Raw genomic sequence first — 14,289 nt, forward strand, 5'->3', positions numbered from 1 at the left:
GAGTCTGATAATCACATTTGAGAAATTAAAGTTGCACGATACTTTTGTGGTATCTGCTGTTGCAGTTTAAAATATACACAGGTTTTGGGTCCTTTGCATATTTCAGTTCAACAAGAAAACTTTTGGGGAAGTGTCCAAAAGTCTTATTTTTTAAAAAAAAATCAACAAGGTTAGCAAGATAAATTAATTTTATATGTGAGGTTAAAAAAATCAGTAGTTACCACTTAGAAGTTTGTGTGGCTGTTCTACTACTACAGTTTTTCAAAGGGGGACACACGGGAACTATTGGGAAAGGGGAAATCTCATTTTCTTCCTGGTCCCTCATCTCACTGGCTATGGGTTCCACGGCCTTCACTGCCAGCTCTGGCTGACCTCCCTCCAGCTCTGGCCACCTTGCCCCCACCTTCCCCTCCAAGGGTCTGCCGCTGGCTCCTCTTCGTTATCCTTGCTACAGACACTTTTCCCATGCAATTTTGGGTTGCCACAAAACTCCAAATGCTGCCCACATTTTGACGCTTTGGTTTTTGTGGGGTCTGCATATACACAAGTATCACTATTAACTTGGGGGAGTATGTGTGTGTGTGTGTGAAGTGCCATCAAGTCGCAGCCGACTTATGGCGACCCCTTTTGGGGTTTTCATGGCAAGAGACTAACAGAGGTGGTTTGCCAGTGCCTTCCTCTGCACAGCAACCCTGGTATTCCTTGGTGGTCTCCCATCCAAATACTAACCAGGGCCGACCCTGCTTAGCTTCTGAGATCTGATGAGATCAGGCTAGCCTGGGCCATCCAGGTCAGGGAGTATACCCCAAACTAATTTTTTGGCAAACTGGGGCATTCTCCTAGATTTGCAGAACCCTATAGATGTAGAAGCAGCCCATTCAACTGCATGGATTTGCATGGGGGGGAACAGCTGCCCATTATTAGTTGCGGGGATTTAATTTACCAAGTACCAGATTTTATACATGGGAATATTAGTTTCTCACGTAAGCCAGTATTTCATGTCAGTGTTCCTTTTTTGCAGTATGCACTGATTAATTTTTTCTGGCAACACAGCCTGGACTCAAATTAAGATTTCAGAAGGGAAAGCATACTTCGAAATCATTTTTGGAAGGAGATCTGTCTCCATAAACTCAACATTTCTACTTTGCTTGTAATCCATATGACACTTCAGCCTTCAATATTAAAGGTTAAAAACACTATTGCAATTTTAGTTAATAGAACTAGAAACACATCTTGAATTTTGTAGGCTATCAATGCAGATAAATTCTACAAGCAGCATAAGCTATGTAAAAAAAATCAGATATGCACAAATTTTCTTATTTTACACATTTATAATCCTTCCATCAGTAAGGGGGTGAAGAGAGACATGTGGGACACAAAAGTTCAACACCTCTCCACTAGAATACTGGATGCACGGGGAAGAACCAGAATTTTGTTTGGGAAGATTACAGCTTAGCCCTTTCCCATGCTGAAGAGGCAAGCCACTGCCAAACTAAAAAGGAGTTGCCTCTTTGATCGCGGAAGTTCCTTGTGTAAAAACAACAAAACGTATCCCACATGCCTTTCACATGTTTGGAACCCAGCTATATTTTCTTGATGCTATGTTTTTAATTACAGACCAGAACAGAGAGAATTAACCCATATTTCAGGAATAGTGAGCCAAATACCTTTTCTTGTTTCTTCTGAACTTTTTTCTTCCTAATAGTTCCACGATGCTGTGGATGAAAAGAAGCAGCAATCAGTTGTGCAATGCTAACAGTGGTATACAATTTAGAGAGAGAGAAAACAGACAGAGTATCTCATGTATCTGCAAGGTAAGGTAGAGTCTTTCTGCCCCATATGGACCTCATGGACCTCATAGAATACCTACTGTCACAATAGTATTATTATTATTACTACTTACTTACTTCATTTATAGGCTGCTTTTCTCCCCATTGGAGACCTATAGCAGCTTACATGTTCTCCTCCCCTCCATTTTTTCCTCACAACCACCCTGTGAGGTGACTAGCCCAAGGTCACTCAACAACCTTCAATGGAACAGTGAAGATATAAATCTGGGTCTCCCAAATCCTAGTTCAAGATGCTACCCACTACACAATCTTGGCATGATGCCATGTACCTCCCCCTACATCAAGTTACTCTAAAACCACCTTTACCATATAAAACCAGCTTTACCATACCATAAGCCTTTAGTAGCCCAAACTTGCCTTCTGAAATGAAGGACTAATTCATAAGTTATAAAGACGTGCTCTGGAATTCTCTGCCTTGGAACTGGCACCATCGCATGTGAGGAGAGGGGGCTTAAGCCTCCCTGCCCCCCATACCCTTTTTCTGACTTGAAACAGCCCTGAGGATATGCCATTTGCTCTCTTGGGGAAACACATATTCTGATGGCTAAGTTTCCCCAACAGGAGAAAAAGCAGTTACCCCAGGCTGTTTCACTTCAAGAAAATGGCACAGTGGGAGGGTGGCATAGAGCCCTTCCAAGGAGATGCAGTTGCAAGCAATCAAGTCTGCTCTGAAACAGCTCTGTTCTCTGGATTATTCCTGCTTAAACCTCACTTCAAAAATGATAACTGTACTTGATTGAATGTTTGTTCAAATATTAAAAGGCCATGTTCAAGACAGACATATTTTTAAAGTTTATTTACAAAAATGTGAGTTTGTGTATATACAAAACACTGTAATCCACGTTCTTCTATCCTATTCTAACAAAGTTGACTAGGTATCTTACTTACTGGAGTCCTAACACAGTGCCGTTAGTTCTTAAGGCAAAGAGTTTCCAGAGCATAATACAAATATCTTCTTGGCAGCAAGGAGGAGTAGAACAGAAAGAGTAAAGGGATAAGAATTCTTCTCTCTAGCTATGTTTATAGAAAATTGCTGACCATAACCTTCTGACCTCCTCAACCAATCATTGGGCAGTATCCATGGAACTTTCCAGGGTGAGAGTTCCCCATCCCCTACCAGATTCACAGCTGAATCGTATGAGATAATTAACAGGCCTGAGATGTCCTTGAGGAGTAACTGCCAGTGTCAGGGTAGCTAATACCTGCAGAGAGGCAGGGGACAGTGAACTAAGCTGGGAAATTCCTTTAAGATGGCTTCTCTCTTGACAAAACCTTCTCTCAATTTTTTTCAAGAGCATCCCATAACAATCAGATGTTTCCAGCCTTGGCTCTCAACAGAGAAACAGTCAAAATCAAAAGGCTTCGTTGGGTCATCCAAGGATGAAAATGAAAATAATTCAAGGTCACTCTGTTCTTCACAAGGCAAGAACTATCAGAAGCAAAGATCATACTCAAAGGTTACTGGATTGACATGTATCCATCATCCCCTCTCCCTGTGTATCACAGTACGAACTTGAATCTGGTCCCCCCCTTACACACACACACACACACACACACACACGTGTGTGTGTGTGTGTGTTAAGTGCCATCAAGTCGCTTTCGATTCATGGTGACCCTATGAATCAATGTCCTCCAAAATGTCCTATCTTTGACAGCCTTGCTCAGATCTTGCAGACTGAGGGCTGTGACTTCCTTTATTGAGTCAATCCATCTCTTGCTGGGTCTTCCTCTTTTCCTGCTGCCCTCAACTTTTCCTAGCATGACTGTCTTTTTTACTCAAACATGAATTTAAAAATCAACACCAAACAATGAAGTATAACCAGAAAACAATGCAACCTTAAAAAAAAAAAAAAGACAGAGAGCATATACCATTGAAAAGGTAAGTTTATTAAAAAAGCTTAACTGGGGGGCAAAACAAAATTAAATCAGAAAGCAATGAAGAACTTTGTATTTCGGAAAATAGTTACCCATAAGCTATTAAACTATTTCTCCTATATACACCAATATCAGTCCACAGCTCAGATGGAGAATTTCTTCTCATTTTGATTTGCGCTCCATCAAACGGTTACCTTGGTGGGTGTTAATATAATAGATACATATCAGTGACTAATTCTGACAGTGTTAAAACATTTTTTATCAAATAATGTTGGCAGTGGCATCCTGACATCTGAAAAATGAAGATAAAATGCTAGACAGTTTAGTGTGCATAACTTTTGAAGCACAAAGATAGAGTTATGGCAAAACTGTCACTTTGAAAGGTACAAGTCTGAACAAAGAAAAGCTGATCCATTTAAAGAAGATCAGAAAATAAGAAAATTGTGTAGGTAGCCTTTCTTGGTACGAGTGCTGAACAGAACTCAACATCTACCTGTGAAGATGATGGGAAACAAATGGGAGGAGAGATATGGACTGTGTAGGCCACAGCTACATACGAGGGGGACAGCAGCGGTGCTTCTGTTGTTCAGTGTGGCGGTGGCACTCCACATGTGTGCCTGCCTGCACCCCTCCGTGACCGTCTGAGTGCACTAAAGCAGCAACATGGCTTGCTTGCAAAGTGCACTGCCAACCAATGGGGTGGGGTTGCTGGAACTTACTGTTAATGACATCACTGTTCCAGGTCCTCAAAAAAGCCAAGGAGCTGTGGTCTGGTCCAGCATGGCTAGACAGCACCTCTGCATTTGGGGGAGGAGTGAGGGAGTTGCTACGGCAAGCAAAATGGTCTGATGTATCGCCACACATGCTTTGGGTTGCCTATCTCTGAGTTAGGCCAAAGATGTCAAGGAAGAAAAGCAGAAGACAAGACCCAAAAGGAGCAGTGCCTGAACACATTGTGAAGATAAGGCAGGATAATGGTAGAGCTTGCAGGTTCTTGCAGCCTCTCATGACTCTTAAGTACTGCTTACAGGGCACAATGCCCACTGCATTTCCACGTGACTCACTGTTCTTACATGCTCCTATCAGCTGCATTTGGTACCTGCTTTGTTTTTGCACTTGTTGTGAGTGGTTCAATCAACCACTCCCAGTGCAGAGAGAGACAGAACTACCAGCTCTCAGAAGAAGCTGCCCTTTCCAACTGAGACTGCACTCAGACATTACAAACTCTCGCTATCTACCAGACAGAAAGAACAAATCCCATTTGGGAAACGCTGATGTAGTCAACATGGTACAGGTTTCAAGTTCATTACCACAGAGGGTCAAGTGACCCATGCCAAATATGGTAGCTCTCCCTCTACAGCCTGCATCCCTAACTTCGTTGAGTCAGGGGGCGCTAGTGGAATTTTGAGAAAGGGTAATGGGTGCCACCACAAAATGGCTGCCACGAGAGACAGAGCTAATCACAACATGGCTGCGATGGGGAGGTAATTACAAAAGATTGGGAAGCTTCAAGCCAAGCATCCTCCTATGATGGAGGCAACTTTTTCTGAATGATGCCTCCTGAAGCACCTCCTGCTCCAAGGAAGTCTAGAAAAGCCAAGGTTGGTTCCTGCATTGCTGAAGAAGTGTTTTTGGGAAGAAGCAAGCAAGCATTCAGGAAACATGTCAGTGAGCACAGTGGCTCTCATGGGTGCCACACATTAGGGATCACTACTCTACAGGTATGGAAGATACCACAATGCGTTTGTGACACTATTTATATAAACAGAATAATGTACCTAGAACCATCTCCATTATATTATGCAATAAGCCATACTGTTACATTTTAATGATCTTATCCTTGTATCTCTGTGCCAGATGTCATTCAAAGTGTATATATTTAATAGACCTGCTAAATAGTGATTAGTCAGGTTTTTCAATTACGGTTAACTCCTCAATATCAAGATTGGGCTGGTCTTTGTTTTGAATCAATCCCCACCCCCACCCACTTTTTCTCCTTATTCTAGAAGATCCGGCCAGGATCTGGTCAGGATGACATTGCTGACTGTAACTGAAAATATACCCACGTGTAAAAACATAGAACATGCTTATATATATGGGCTAGGAACCAAAAAGCTCCCTTCAGGTATGCCCAGGAGGATTTCTGACCATTTTTAACTTGGACACTGCAGCTTCCTAAGTTTCATACCAAAAAACTGCTTTAGAAAATTTCCTGTTTCAATCAAGAAGCAACTTGACATGTAGCATTAGGCCAGTGTTTGAAACACAAAAGCCCAAAGTACACCCTGAACCAGCTGTAACTTTTCTTGTTAGATCTTGGTGTTTGGGATTTGCATAGCACCTTTTAAAAAAATCACACATCAGCTTACAAAAGACATAAAAAAGTCCCATCAACCTTTATTCAGCATAAAATATAATTAGCAATGAATTGAGTGTGCCTTCACATAGATTACTACACAAAGAACAAACATGATTACCTTAACGAAGAACCTTTTATCTGTTCTGGCAGGGTTGTAAGAAGCAAGGTATGCTGCTATTAGAAGGAATTTGGAGTAATACGGAAGTTCTACGTGAGCATGGGCTGAAAGTCCTAGGGAAAATTCATAGATAAAAAATATTTTTGAACTGGTCAGACTTACAAGTAAGCCAACATGATTCCAGGTAAGCCAACATGTATGCAGATACCTTTCAGCTGTCCAGATTCTCCATCTTCTCGTGATTGTTCCCACTGCGAGCTAAAAGAAAATTAAACCATTTAGAGAGAATCTTTGCCAAAAAATTAGGGCACTTCTGAAATTTTAAAAGCAATACCTTCGTATCAAAAGCATACTGCAATTAAATCGTTTAACAGAATGTGGGGAGCACGTTTGATAACATAGTGCCTCTATAAAATAGACATAAAGAACAGATTTTCACTGGCTACACCAGTACTAAAAGAGGTACAGTCAGTTGTTACCAAATTTCTCCCCAACCCCACAGAACGATCAGCTACTAACGGTTATTTATAGAAGGCCTGTAACAAGAACCATCTTACCCACAGAGTGAAATACTGAAAATATTGCACTACAGGATTCCAAAGCATTTCAAACGCTTGGTAATTCCTAGAAGATTTTTTTAAGGACCAGAAACATCAATATCCTGCCAGTAAAATATTAACCAGTACAATCCTCTCATCCGGGTACGGCGGCAGGCACAACATTGCATCTAACAAAGTAATCCTATGTAGAATGGTTCTAGCCAGTAATTTCAATGGGATAACTGTACAGGATTGCACTGTGATGTTTCTTTGTGCCAGCTGTCAATGTAAAGCACTGCTATTTTCCTAAGTGCAAGAATAATTTTTTTTGCGGAGAGGGGGGAGAGATTTAAGTGTGCTACCCCCCCCCCAATTGTATGAACAGCTATGGTCCAGAAAAGGCTTTACCATTTGATTCTGACCCGCACTCATACTAGAGACAGACATGAATCCAACAGCTGTGCAGCATTCAGCCAGTCCAATCTCACTGATTTCAATGGCAAAGTCTTAAGGGCAAAACAAATCAAATGTATTGTTTGACCAAAGCAAAATGTTTACAATATCATAGGCGACAAAAAGCCAACATACATTTTAAAAATCCACTAAAACTACAACAAATGGGGAAACATTAAAAAATAAACATAAATCAACACAGATTCCTGTCAGCTCATGTTTCATTCTCCTGCTGAAATACACAAGACTTAACGTTGACTGTATTGTGGCCATAGCCTGTTTCATTATCTCCTTACAATTTATTTACTTACACCCTGCCTTTCTCTCCCATGGGGACCCAAAGATTAGCTTCTTTCATTCTCCTCTCCTCCATTTTAATCCTCACAACAGTTGTGTGAGGTAGGTTAGGCTAAGGGTGTGTGACTGGCCCAAGGTCGCCCAGCAAGCTTCCATGGCACAGCAGGGATTTGAAACTGCAGCTCCCAAATCCTAATCTGACACTCTAACCACTACAACACTAGTTTTTTTACACACCAGCCTCTATAATACACTACAAGATTTCTGCGCTGTGCTAAACTGAAGACTCGTTTTTTTAATTTAACTAAGTCCTTCCTCTTCTTTCCTACATTTAGAGTTACTTACAATACTACTATACGCAGTCACCAGCTAACAATAAAAACGAATTATACCAGCCCACACAACCACAATGCTCAGCAGACATACTGTAAACCCATTAATCACAAAACCTCTTCCAGAAGATTGTTCTAAAAGTGGCGGTTGGGGGGGGGGGGAACCTATCAGATCAAAGGGTCACCCAAAGCACCTGGAGGGCTAACCCATCAACTGGCCCATGAGTTCATATTGGGATAAGTGGTCCTTTACTCAACATTAAAGCAGAAAATGGAGCAGATTCTATGTGATCTGAGTTGACAGTTAGCCTAATAGTCACTCATACTTGCAAAAAACATTGGTTCTGCCAAGGATGGTTCATACATTTTATGAAGCTCTAACACCACCATTGTCTGCTCTGAATTGAACATGGCTGTGTGTGTGACCCCCGTCCCTCCTTCATAAAATGCCCTGCACCTTGTCCCATTCACCTAGAAACTGGAAGTGCTGTTACAGCTTTGCCAGCTCTGCAACCCCTTGTGCAGAACTTCTTCAGAGATGGAAGAAGAAGAGTTGGTTTTTATACCCTGCTTTTCTCTACTTTTAAGGAGTCTCAAAGCGGCTTTACAATCTCCGACCCTTCCCCTCCCCACAACAGACACCTTTTGAGGTACGTGGGGCTGAGAGAGTTCTGAGCCCAAGGTCACCCAGCAGGCTTCATGTGGAGGTGTGGGGAATTGAACCCGGTTCTCCAGATTAGAGTCCGCCGCGTTTAACCACTACACTACTCTAGGCAATGAGGATGAGAGCAAACCCATGCAGCCCGCAGATGTCTGCTGCTGCCCTTTCTTCAGAACAACATTGGGGAGGAAAAGGCACACCTGATCTAAACATGGTCACAGCACCTCCCTACTGCCTCACCATGCTATGTGTCTACATCCACATTTACCCCGAGGCCTTTTCTTTGACTTGGGGACACTAGTTTAGGCTTTGGGGGGCAAGGTTTACATCTATTTAAAATATAATGAAATGCCATTTTTGACTGGATAGCCCTTGGGTGGGGAGTGGTTTGTTGCAGCCGATTTTTCAGATGAGTCATCATCTATTACATGTCCCAGATAAGCTTTTTTCCTAAAGTCTTGAGTATAGAGAAAACAGAGTTGCACTTACCTGTAACTGCTGTTCATTGAAGTCTTCGGTGCAGACACACATGTGGGACTGCGCCTGCGCGCAGGCCTGCCACAAAAACTTTTACTAGCCTCAGACCTCTATCTGGGGATGCCCCTCCCCTCAGCAGCGGCCGGCTTCCCGCCGAACCCACCGCGTGCTCCTGGGCGGGGCATCCCCTCCCTCCTCAGTTCCTCCCCCGCTGCCAACCTGTATACCGGGCCTTAGCCCTCATAACATCATGGCCATCACCCTATCTCACCATGGCCTTAGTCGTTAAGACTCGTATATCTCAAGACGGTTATTTATTCTCTTTTCTTTTCTTTGTAGGTCGACAGCGGGGTTGGAGGGAGGGATGTGTGTCTGCACCGAAGACGTCAATGAACAGCAGTTACAAGTAATTGCAACTCTGTTTTCATCTTCAGACTTTGGTGCAGCCCCACATGTGGGATTTTAGCAAGCTTACCATGAATGGAGGTGGGTGTCGATCTAGGAGAACAATGTCTGGAGGACCGCCTTCCCCACTGCAGCATCGCGTCTTGCCTGCAGGTCCAGTGCATAGTGTCTCACGAAGGTGTCCTCACTGGCCCATGTCACTGCTTTACAGATCTCCTGGATGGGAACCTGTCTGTGAAGAGCAGCGGAAGAGCCCTGGGCCCTGGATTGTCCAACCCTATCTGACTCCTGATACTCAACCATCCATCTCTCCAGCGCTGCTGCAAGAGTGGATTGAATTCTGCAGGTTCAAGCGGGTCAATCTACAGGGCAAACCCTTGACCTCCGGCACTTCACAACTGCCTTCACCCTTTCATCCTCTCACACAGAGGAGTCCCAGGACTGAGTCTGAACCTGAGGACTCAGAGACCAGAACCTCAGTGGACAGCTCAGAAGGCGTCTCAGAACCAGGAGGATGGGCCACCTTGGCCGGAAGGCATATATCTCCGCAGCCCTAAACTTCCGCATTGTGAACTACCAGACAATAATGGGCAGGTACCAACTTTTCCTCTGGGAAAAAGCCACGCCACACCTGGAGCTTTTACCTGAGGGGTTCGGATCCGGGGGCAGGAGTGGATCGTCCAACGGATCCAGTTCCACATCCGAGAAGCAATGGAGCGGAGATCCCAAGTGGAAGGACGGGGTCTTCGGTACCGGGATCGGATCCGGCAATAGGATTGTCGGATCCGAAGTCGACAGTGCGGGCGTAGCCAGTCGAGAGGATGGGCAGCTAGCACTGCCAGTCTTTTCTCTAAGTTTGGACTTATGCTTGTGCTTCTTTGAAGTATGCGTCGGATCCGAGCGTCTCGGATCCGAGCCAGATCCGGGGCTCCGAGAGGTCGGGGCCAAGTGAACAGAACGCGCGTCTCGAGGGGTTCCAGGATCAGCAGAGGGGGAAGGCGCCGTCAGGGCTTTCTTCCATAGCTCCACGTTGAGGCGATTAGCACGGGCGTTGCGAGCGCGGGTGGAGAATTTCTGGCAGATCTTGCACGGGGAGACATTATGTCCCTCACCCAGGCAGAGTAAGCATAAATCGTGCTGGTCCGTGTGCGGGATTTTTGTAGGGCACCTAGGACATAGCTTAAAAGGCATCTTGGGGGCCATGCCAGCCCTCGGCACGCGGCCAGGGGATCGAGGCAATGGACAGAACTTTGCGCTCGGTTCAAGAGACGCTGAAGGGTTTGTTAGGGACCCAAGCGGTAGGCTTCACAAATGAACCCTCACAATATCGACAGTAACTATGAAGAAGTATTTAACCCTGAGGTCTAGAGAAGCTCCGTACTCGGCGGAGGCAAAGAAGGAACTGAGGAGGGAGGGGATGCCCTGCCCAGGAGCACGCGGTTGGTTCGGCGGGAAGCTGGCCACTGCTGAGGGGAGGGGCATTCTCAGATAGAGGTCTGAGGCTAGTAAAAGTTTCCGGTGGCAGGCCTGCGTGCAGGCGCAGTCCCACATGTGGGGCTGCACCGAAGACTGAAGATGAAGTCCCACTTATTCTTTTCAGCAATAGCATAAACTAAAGTTAAGCAATTTTTAAAGGGCAGGATATCCTTTTTGACAGGAAAGGATACTATCTACCACTCATACTTAACATTCTATGAAAGGCTCTTCAGATGCAACTTTCTTAAATGGAGAGGGAGGAAGAAGGAATACAATTACCTTGATATTTCTCGCAGGTAAACAGTCTGCATGGCATTCTTCAAGTGGGATTCAATATTTTTCCAAAGACGACGTGTGTCTCGTTCATTTGCTGCACCAATAGCCCCATCCCAAAAGAAAGAACAGGAAGAGTGAGGAGAATCAGTTAATATGATCAAGTAAAAAGGGTTCAGCTGATAGAATAGCTGTCCATGGTGTTTAGGCCATTTAATAGAGTAAAAAGCACAATATTCTTTTGAGAGCCAAGTACTGAAAATGATGTGTGCCCAATCTATAGGTCTGCTATCCACTACATTGCAAATGCAAAAATACTGCATACTGGAAAACCTGTTGACAATCTGTAGCTGGTTCTCTCATTCAGTTCTCTCAGAATTCTTGTCCTGCCTCGACAACTGGGTGTTGCTGCAATCCAGTTCAATCAATTTATTACAGATGGGAATCTGGATTTCTCTACAGGCTTGCATACTCCCCCTCCCCCCGGGTACGCCACCCTCTTTCATTTTTGGCGCCAACTATGTTTAGTGTTATATCAGTACCAACTTTAACAATGTAGCCCCAATCCACACTATACAGCCATAACCAGATTTGCAACAGCCCAAGAAGACACTGCTCAGCCTGCCCCATGCTACATCCCAAATAATTCAGATTTACAGCCCTTTCAAAGGCATAAAGACATAAAGCTGAACACGTTCTCCAAAACTGAAAGAGAGGAAGACTGTAACACATACGAAGCAGCCTTATGCTGAGTAAATTCATTGGTCCACCAAGGTCAGCATTGCCTGCTTTGACTGGCAGCAGCTATCAAAGGTCGCGGGTGGAAGTCTTTCACACCACCTGCTACCTTGATCCTTTTAAATGGAGTTGCTGGGGATCAAACCTGGAACCTTCAGCATGCAGGGCATATGACCTACCCATGAGCCATGGCCCCTGCCCTTCAAGCCTATGGGAGGGAAGAAGGAAGGAACTCCAGATTTCCTAACCATGGCTAGGTTATCAGGTAGCATTATGTCTGCACCAGACTGGTAAGAAAAGTACCGTGATTCAGACCCAAGTCAGCTCTGCAGAGTTGAAAGAGAAGGATATTATTTGTTCCCATACATGTAAAACACTCACCTTTTCCTTGAATCACAGGCTCACAATATTTAGAAAAATTAATCACAGCCTACAAGACAAAAAGAAGAGATATTATTTAGTATAATTTAAATCCCCACATCCTTGTTTGCTGAAAGGTATCACCACCTTCATTCTCTAAAAGATGTCAACTTCTGCCCCAGTAAGGGAACCAAGACAGACCCATACGGAACAGATTAGTCAATGACACACAAGAGGGATAAAAAGGGCACTAGCAGAAGAACTAGAAAAGCTGAAGGCAAACCTGGTGGCGAAAATACCTTATCCCCAGGCTTAGAATACAAATTTGGGCAGATCGCAACATTTGCATCGGGGTGTGGCGGCGGGCTTGCGAGAGGTGAGCAGGGCAGGGCAGAGCCTCCTTCGCACCCACCTGCTGGCCACACCCCTCCATCCGCACAGGCCCAGAGGGTGCCGGAGAAGCCGCTGGCCACGCCAAGTGCGGGCACTTGGCTTCTATTCTGCCCCAGTAGCCATGTTGGTCACTGGCAGACGCTCACCCAGTGGCGGCAATGGTGGCGGCTTCCGCGGGAGAGTCTGCGGGCCGCAGCAAATCATGTCGCGGCCTTAAACAGCCTGCAGGCCGGAGGTTCCCCACCCCTTCCCTAGGGTAAAACAAACACATATGGGGGTTGCAGGCCCTGTTAGGGCAGTCAGAATCCCATATCATCAGTTTAGGATTGCAAAGATGGCAAGGGAAGGCATGACCAATGTAAATCCCTTTGTCTAATTTTAAGAGGGTCAGCATATGGCAAGGCAGAATGATACGATTTGCATTTGGATGCATTCAGCAGCCTGGGATTCAAGGTCTTCTTTTGGGGCTCACTAATGCAACAGGCACTGACACAGGAAGCGACACAGATCCTGCAATAGTGGAAGCCTTCAGGTCACATACTTTAGCCTCATAAGGCTTTGATGCAAAGCAGCTGATCACTGAAGCATTTGTGCAGCATCACATCATTTCTTTCTAAGGAAAGTGGTCTTGTCCCCAAAAACATGGCAATTCAACTTGACCAAATGTTATCTTCTTTAGAAAGGCTTTCCATATCCTACTGGATATTTAGGGTACTGTCCAGAGGAGAAACCACCACCAGCACATCCAGACTCATGGGCAGATGGAAGGAAGTGGGCCAGGCATCACTGCAGTGGCTGTTTCATCTCTCTCTGAGCCACGGGAAAGAGGAATGGGCTGGGTGCCCTTCTGACACAACATGCTAGCAAAGAGGACAGCCATGCCACTCTCTCCCTAGGGCTGCTACCTTTGTGGGAGGTTGGAGATCCCCTCTGGGCGGGTACTTCCTACCACGTTCTGCTTATAAAGGGCCTGGGAAGAGCTGCCTGGCATCTGTTCAGAAGGATGAGGAGTCAGGGAGAGAGGAGGAGAGCTATGGGTGAACGCTAATCCCCTCTCCTCTGCTGGCCAGCAGAAGGCACTCACTGTCCAGAAACCTGGCGCGATTGGGACCAATCCCCACACTCCATGGAAGTGTGATGATCTAACCAGTCAGCCAGTGAACTCCGGTGCTAGCTATTGAATCTATCTATCCACTGCCACCTCCTTTGGGGAAACTGAACCAAGATTTCCACAGCAGTTGAAACTACAAATCCAAATTCAGTTAACAGCTCACACTGGTGTGCGATATGGCAAGGAAAAAGAGATACCACTCCAAGAAAAAAAAATTAAAATCCTGCTGAGAATGCACACACCCTTGGGCCTGCTTGCAGCTTTCTAGTGTTGCAACCTTAATTACCTACATAGCTTACGTTTCAGGATATAACACAGGACCCATGATATGCTTGTTAGATAGTTTGCAAATTCCAACAGCAACAGCAAAATGACTACTTACACATTTGTTAAGAAAAATACCCAAGAGGTCCCTCACCAGATGTCGGAGCTCCTTCAAATCTCTGCAGACTGGATAAAAGACACCAAGAAGAATATTTATGTATGCTGCATAGAAGTCAAAAGAATACTCTGGAGGATGATCATGGGACAGAATCTTTTGCAGATGCCCTGTTGAAATAAAAATCAGAACA

The 14,289-nt window shown here is 44.9% G+C and overlaps 1 protein-coding gene across 1 annotated transcript in view; it reads right to left on the minus strand.

Moving 5' to 3' along the window:
- ORC5 (origin recognition complex subunit 5) overlaps positions 1–14,289 on the minus strand; it is a 90,342-nt gene that overhangs the window by 55,968 nt on the left and 20,085 nt on the right. The window contains exons 6-11 of the mRNA XM_056846993.1: positions 14,136–14,266; positions 12,235–12,283; positions 11,122–11,212; positions 6,411–6,460; positions 6,203–6,315; positions 1,668–1,715 (exon numbers count right to left, since the gene is read on the minus strand). Coding sequence (XP_056702971.1) covers positions 1,668–1,715; positions 6,203–6,315; positions 6,411–6,460; positions 11,122–11,212; positions 12,235–12,283; positions 14,136–14,266 — 482 coding nt within the window. The remainder of the gene's footprint in view (positions 1–1,667; positions 1,716–6,202; positions 6,316–6,410; positions 6,461–11,121; positions 11,213–12,234; positions 12,284–14,135; positions 14,267–14,289) is intronic.

Source organism: Euleptes europaea, chromosome 3 (genome assembly GCF_029931775.1).
Source record: "Euleptes europaea isolate rEulEur1 chromosome 3, rEulEur1.hap1, whole genome shotgun sequence".
NCBI lineage: Eukaryota > Metazoa > Chordata > Lepidosauria > Squamata > Sphaerodactylidae > Euleptes > Euleptes europaea.